Consider the following 6,728-nt stretch of genomic DNA (forward strand, 5'->3'; position numbering starts at 1 on the left):
GACAGCGGAGGCGCTGGGGCGGCGAAATTCGTGAACTTTTGTACTCTTCTGTGCTGCTGTCGGCAAAGCAAAAATAATGAAACTTTGTGATATGTTTGTAAATGATTTCGAATGACCCCTCGCCCTGCCCTTCACCATTAGCGCGACGGTCTCAGCCCAGGGCGGCTCGGTGGCCGCAAACAGCGCCTGCCTCGGGGAGCAGCGGCAGCAGCAGCGGCGGCAGCAGTGGGATCCGAAAGTCCAGCGGAGCTGAGGGCCCAGGAAGGTAAATGCTGGAATTCTGGGAGGACTAGCTGTGGCCACCAACCTGGTTCAGGAATTGGTGAAGAATATCCCCTTTTGCCTTTTTCAAAACTCCCTGCCGCTGAGGACCTTTGCTTCTTTTTGGGAAATACCACTTGATAAGGGGGCGGGAGATTTGGCTTGTGAAAGGGGGCAATAAAGCCGCCATCTCTGGGGTGAAGAGAATTTCCCCCGTCCTTTCCTTTCCTTTCCTTTTTTAAGAAGGAGGTCCTGGTTGCTCAGCTGCTCCGTAGCTCTGATCCTGGCAAGAGAATAAGGGCACTCGTTGCTGCAAATGGTCACCGAGCCTACCTGAGCTGCCTCTGAAAGCCGGGCTTGGGGAGTTCCTGGTGGCTGAGCTGAAGAGATCTGGGCTAGCAACCGCCTGAGTGTCTGCTCTGGGTAGGACCCGAGGTTGTAACGTTGTCTATATATACCCTGTAGAACCGAATTTGTGTGGTACCCACATAGTCACAGATTCGATTCTAGGGGAATATATGGTCGATGCAAAAACTTCATATGTCTCCGACATAGCCAGAGACTAAGGCATGGAGAGGAGGGGCAGCCGAGCCGGCCAGCCACCTCTATCTTTCTCATTACCTTGGACTCCAGAATGATGGACTTTGCCTGGTGACATCGTGCAGCCTTTTCCTGGAGAACCCCCCACCTTTATCAATAGAGGCTCCAGAAGGTGCTTAAGGGCCAGGTTTTAGGGCACTGGGGAGTGAGGTGAAAGGCCAGGAAAGCGCCAGCATCAGCTCTCCCCTTCAGGAGCATGAGATGCAAAGATCCCCAAATAGGGCTCACCTGGTTTTAAAACCCTTGTGTGGGAAGAAGACAATCTGGAAGGAAGGCCACTGGAGACCTTTGGGGTACATTTAGGCAAGGTTAAGGTCCCTTCACCACCACCCCAACCCGACCCAATCCACAGCGACTAGACCAAGGACAGAGAGGGCCTCCTGCTCTATCAGCAAGACTCAACATCAACTAGAAACACCCCAGCCTGGACACTGGCAGAAAACCATAGTGGTTACTCATTGCCTAGCTCAATTCTGGTCCGCCAGATTCTGGTAACTTTTGGGTGACCCTGATGAAGACAAAGCCGCGACAGGTCTTTGTATGTCAGAGTCCAGGACTCCCGCCAGCTGGCCGGGCAGGCTGCCTGCCTGGAACACTCTCTACCCAACTCAGAGGCCACATTGCCCACACTCATTCTTCCTTATTTTGCACCCCAATAGGAGAATTCACTCTTCCTTGAACTGTGCCCACTTTGGGGGCTGCCTCAGGCGGTGGTAGTGAGGAGGGCATGGGAGGTTAGCAAAGTCAGTGGAAAACAAAAGCTGAGATTACCTGCTGAGGAGAGGGTTCTGGGGATAGAATTGGAACTCTATTAACATCTGTCAGGGACTCTCAAACGTGGCATGGCAAGTCACTTGATTACACGTATGTTATTTAGTTAAATTTGTGAAAATTATGAGATGCTCACAAACCCGGTGATAAACTCGCTCCCTTCCTATTGGCTGGCCTGGTCACATGGCCGCCCAACTTTATTCAGTTGACAGCAAGTAGGAGGGCCCAATGGAAGGAGAAAAAAAGACAACACGAGAAAAATTAGTATTTTCTACCTTCTGAAATTAATGGCCATGAGTTCGTATATGGTGAACTCTAAGTACGTGGACCCCAAGTTTCCTCCGTGCGAGGAATATTTGCAGGGTGGCTACCTAGGCGAGCAGGGAGCCGACTACTACGGCAGCGGCGCCCAGGGCGCCGACTTCCAGCCCTCGGGGCTCTACCCACGGCCCGACTTCGGTGAGCAACCCTTCGGAGGCGGCGGGCCGGGGCCTGGCTCCGCGCTGCCGGCGGCGCGGGGTCACGGACAGGAGCCAGGCGGCCCAGGAAGTCACTACGGTGCCCCGGGAGAGCCGTGCCCGGCGCCCCCGCCTGCACCCCTGCCTGGCGCCCGGGCCTGCAGCCAACCTACGGGCCCCAAGCAGCCACCCCCCGGGACAGCACTTAAGCAGCCCGCTGTGGTCTACCCCTGGATGAAGAAGGTGCATGTGAATTCGGGTAAGGAGCGGGTGCAGCGACCTTTCAGCCCTCCCCCACCCCTACTCGCATCTTTTGGCCTGGGCATCCCCCCCCCAGGGGTGCGAGTGGGTGGGGGCTTGTGAAGCTTCCTTGGGCGCCGCAATTACTCTCTCCATAAATTTTTATAGCTGAGGGAGCAGGCCGGGACCATGTGGCTGGCTGCTTGGCTGTGGGCGCAAAAGGGGGTGGGGATGGGGGTGGGGTGGGGGAGGACTCCATTTCCACAGCAGAGGGAACGCAGAGCAGAGAGAAGGGCATTTCCAAAATGTTGGAGATCCTGAGCTCTCGGTGGGCCGGGGAGAAGGGAGCACTTTTGAGGATCTGTGAGCCTGGGGAGTGGGTGCGTGGAAGAGGTTGGGTGGGCGTGAGTGTGTTCTTAGGGAGAGGGCGGGAGGGAGGAAGCAGGCAAGCTTGGAGCACGGGGAGGGCCGAGGGCTGCGGGACGCGCCAGGAAGTGAGGGCAGAGGCAAGCCAGGGGCCTAACTAGTGGCCGGGCTCTGACCTGGCTGTCCTGTCTGTTTTGTCTCGTAGTGAACCCCAACTACACCGGCGGGGAGCCCAAGCGTTCCCGGACGGCCTACACCAGACAGCAAGTCCTAGAACTGGAAAAGGAATTTCATTTTAACAGGTATCTGACCAGACGCCGTCGGATTGAAATCGCTCACACCCTGTGTCTGTCTGAGCGCCAGATCAAGATCTGGTTCCAGAACCGGAGGATGAAGTGGAAAAAAGACCACAAACTGCCCAACACCAAGGGCAGGTCTTCTTCTTCTTCCTCATCTTCCTGCTCCTCTTCAGCTGCTCCCGGCCAGCATTTGCAGCCCATGGCCAAGGACCACCACACGGACCTGACGACCTTATAGAAGTGGGGACCCTGGGCCCATCCCTCCCTGCACGCCAGGTTGAGGCGAAGCTGCGGGTGCAGGCGGGGCCTGCTGTCACCTCGCTGGGCTCTAAGGTACTGTGGGGGTGGACCTGGGACATACAGGCCGCCCTCGGACTAGGTTACCATCCTGCCCGAGGGCAGCCCCCTCCCTAAAGGGATGGGGTGGGAGGGTGGGCGGGCTTCTTTAAGTATATTATCGTATGGCAGGAGCTACTGAGAACATAAAACCTTGGCGAGTCATTAAACTCATGAAATCTCTGCTGTTGGATTTTGAATTTGCAAATGAAGGTTGGAGGCTTTATCCCAGTGTGAGCCTGGACATTCTCCTCCACACCACCCCTCCAGGGAGCTGTGTGGTTTAGTAACTGTGGGGGGAGTTGAGGCAGAAGGCCAGCACCCAGGGTTTGGTGCTTTCACAGCAGGAGAGCTGAGCGAGAACCTCAGAACTTTCTGAGTTCTCTATAGAATTTCTGCTGCGATAATAAGAAATGTTTTGCTCCCAGTGGCCCATGCCCAAAGAAATAAATCCAAGGAGAAAGTGGAAACGGGTTATTTTATGTTTTGATTATATTTGCTTAAATATTTATTTGTTGGGAGGGGAATGGACTCCAGAAAATACCTGACACCTGTGTGCCAAAAAAACCTTAGGATAGTGAAAGCGACTGAGCTTCAGGGGACTGAGTTAGAAATCTGTGGACTCACTTCTGGCCCTATTCCGGATTTTGAGCTCCTCCCTCCCACCCACCCACCCTGGAAATATGTGTAGGAGGCCCTTTACTCTTCCAGAGGGAAGGCAAGGATCCAGGAAAACTGCGTTTTGAAAATACGTTTCCACATGTGCTTGCCCAAGCCCTGTGTTTACAAGCAGTTCTGGGTGGCTGGAAGAAAGAGAAGGGGGAAAAAAAGAAACAAATGGTTCAATATTTTCCTCTGGGGAAAGAAAACAAAACCTATATGCCCTGGGTCATCAGATAATGTCTGAATTTTCTATTCCAACGGGATTCCAAATGCTCCAAGTACTCCCACATAGCAGGATAATATAGGACTCAATGTATGGCCTCTTCCGGGGTGGGTGCTGGCCATAGAGAGAAAGTGGGTAGGTAAGGAAGCCTTATTTTTAAAAAGAAACTAATAGACCCTGGAAGTCCACAAAAGTTTATCTTAAAGAGATTTCCCTTGAAGTGTTTTTTTTTTCCCCCTGAAGTATTTCTCAAGACATCAATTAGAAGCAGAAATGATAAAAGTCCTGAAGTTTTCAGGCCTACTTCTTTACCTTGAAGATGGTGACTTTAAAACAATCTCAAACAACAGGAAAAAGATGGTTTAGTTCTTTATTTATTCTTATTCCATGTCTGGGAAGAGTTCAAGTCTCCTTTTTCTTAAAACGCTAACCCTTAAGGATGAGGAAGAGATGAGTAAAAGGTAGATAAGAGTTTAGACACTCAGATGAAACAAGTCTTTGAAACCTTGAACCCCAAAGCTTGGGCTCCAAACAGAACCTCCTGATTACAGTCCCCCCCCCAAGTAAGAAATGAGGGAGAAGTAAACTTAAATTTTAACCATAAGATCAATAATGTTGTTACTTTTTTCAGTATTTCAGAACACTTTAGAAGGTTTCGGTGGTTGTTTTTAAAATAGACTTAAGTGGAGGAGGGAAAGGCCTGGTCTTTGGTTCTGTGTCTCCTGAGAACTGAGGGCAAGGATTCATTCAGCTGGAGCCCCTAAACTGAAATCCTGCTTCTCTGAAGCATCTTCCAAGCCTGGGTCTTTTGTATTAGACCCTGGGGAAGGCTCTTTGTTCCTCCTTGGGGTGAGCCTGGTTCTCAGACTTGCACATGGCAATACTTGAATATCACCACGTCGGGATATTAAAGATGGATATTCCTGCATTATTTGCATCATTGTTTCTATGACAAAAAGCACAGAGTTCATACATAGTCAAGACGTCTTTTTTCTGACGCCCTCACGTCGAGAAGCTGAAAAGGTATTTTACTGAAGTTCGGCTAAATTACAGAATCAGGTTCATCCAGAGGGCAAATTTTCTGTTCGATTAGCTGTATTTCAGCCGGGAGGACTGACCTCTAAACCCTTAACCTTTTGGACTGTAACTACCCTTCTCTTCTTTTTCCCCCCTCCCTCTAACATGGAGACAGTCTTTGGATATTGCATTTGAAAAGAGCCACTCTCCCTGGGCCAATTGGAAAGTTGCTAAGATTCTTTCCTAAAAGCCAAATCTAAGCATATATCGAACCACGTCCTTGGGGTGGGGGAGTATATATTTTCACAATATTCAACTATATACTTACTATGGAGATTACCATGTAGATTTTCCCCCTCTCCTCAGAAGTTCTGGGTACTCATCCAGCTTCAGACCAAATACTACCCCTCCTTCCTCCTGCCCCAAAGGAAAGCCAAGACTATGCTTTCCAGAAGAAAACTGCCAGCTCCTTCTCAAACTTAGCCCCACTACTTTGGAAAGTAACTTAATCTGAGAAACAACTTCTTTGTTTTTAAGTCTCAGTTCTTCCTTTCAGCTGGGAGGGATTGTCTTTTGAAATGCTAATGGCGTTGTGCAGGGCCTAGAGAACAGTTGACAGTCCTAAGGTCCCTTTCGGACCCTAGGATCCATTTGGGCCCCAAAGAGTGGACCAGGAAAGGGGTAGTCCCGTCCCCCCCAACCCTAGTTACCTAGGGAAGGGAAGGGAAGGAGTCTCCATGTGGGAAGGCACTCTAGAGAAAGCAAGATGTGGAAAGACTCTGGCCCCATTTGCTGTTATTTATTTCCAGTTTGTTCCCCCCAAATATGAGCCAGAAGTGTTTGTTTGGGTGTTTTAAAGCCTGTGTCGGGGTCGTGACTGGGACTGAGGGGTGGGATGTTTGCTGAGAACAGAGTGCCTCTGGCTCCCACCTCACTTTGTCCACTGCAGCCTTTTGTTGTGAGATGACGTTGTCAGTCAGCCCCTTGAAGTCTGCTCACAAAGATGCTTTTTACAAACAGAACTGACCATGTTTTACTGCCACTGATTAAAGTATTATTTATATTAATTGTTGCCTGTAGTTTTGATGTAATTCATTGATCTATATTTGAAATAATAAAAGGTGTAGTAAAATCTCCCTCCTGTTTGGTGCCTTGATAGAGACTCTTCCTTACGTTTTCTAAAAAGCCATCGTTCACTATAAACACTTTATCTTATTGTTTTCTGCAATGAAATCGACACCAAGTTATTTGGTGCCTTTGGTGTGAAAGTTAAGCCACTCAAGGTCTAGCAGGTTCTACGCTTCTCTTCCACTCCCAGTCTGGCTACTATACTTTGTGAGCATTGGAAAGCCTGATGCCAGATCCAGGCTGCAGGGTGGAGGGCATTATTTGTGGAAAGAGAAGCAACGGCTTGAGCTACTAGGGGGCTCCAAACTGGCTTTCTGTCCTAGCCAATCCTTAGACCCCCTTCAGAGGAAGCCTTCCTGATAAGTG

General features: G+C 50.2%; 1 protein-coding gene across 1 annotated transcript; it reads left to right on the forward strand.

The window, feature by feature from the left end:
* The first annotated feature begins 695 nt into the window (after window positions 1-695).
* On the forward strand, window positions 696-6,370 carry Hoxd4 (homeobox D4). Its single transcript, XM_028880617.2, has 2 exons — window positions 696-2,349; window positions 2,902-6,370. The coding sequence occupies exons 1-2, from the start codon at window positions 1,920-1,922 to the stop codon at window positions 3,231-3,233; spliced, it is 762 nt and encodes a 253-aa protein (XP_028736450.1). The 5' UTR covers window positions 696-1,919; the 3' UTR covers window positions 3,234-6,370.
* Window positions 6,371-6,728: the final 358 nt, after the last annotated feature.

The sequence above is a fragment of the Peromyscus leucopus genome, chromosome 4 (assembly GCF_004664715.2).
Source record: "Peromyscus leucopus breed LL Stock chromosome 4, UCI_PerLeu_2.1, whole genome shotgun sequence".
Taxonomy (NCBI): domain Eukaryota; kingdom Metazoa; phylum Chordata; class Mammalia; order Rodentia; family Cricetidae; genus Peromyscus; species Peromyscus leucopus.

What these genes read in the sequence shown, in the direction of transcription:
- Hoxd4 (XM_028880617.2), top strand. Translation starts at nt 1,920, where the DNA reads ATGGCCATGAGTTCGTATATGGTGAACTCTAAGTACGTGGACCCCAAG. An exon ending in GAAGGTGCATGTGAATTCGG is followed by an intron (nt 2,350 to 2,901) that starts GTAAGGAGCGGG and finishes TTTGTCTCGTAG; the next exon opens with TGAACCCCAACTACACCGGC.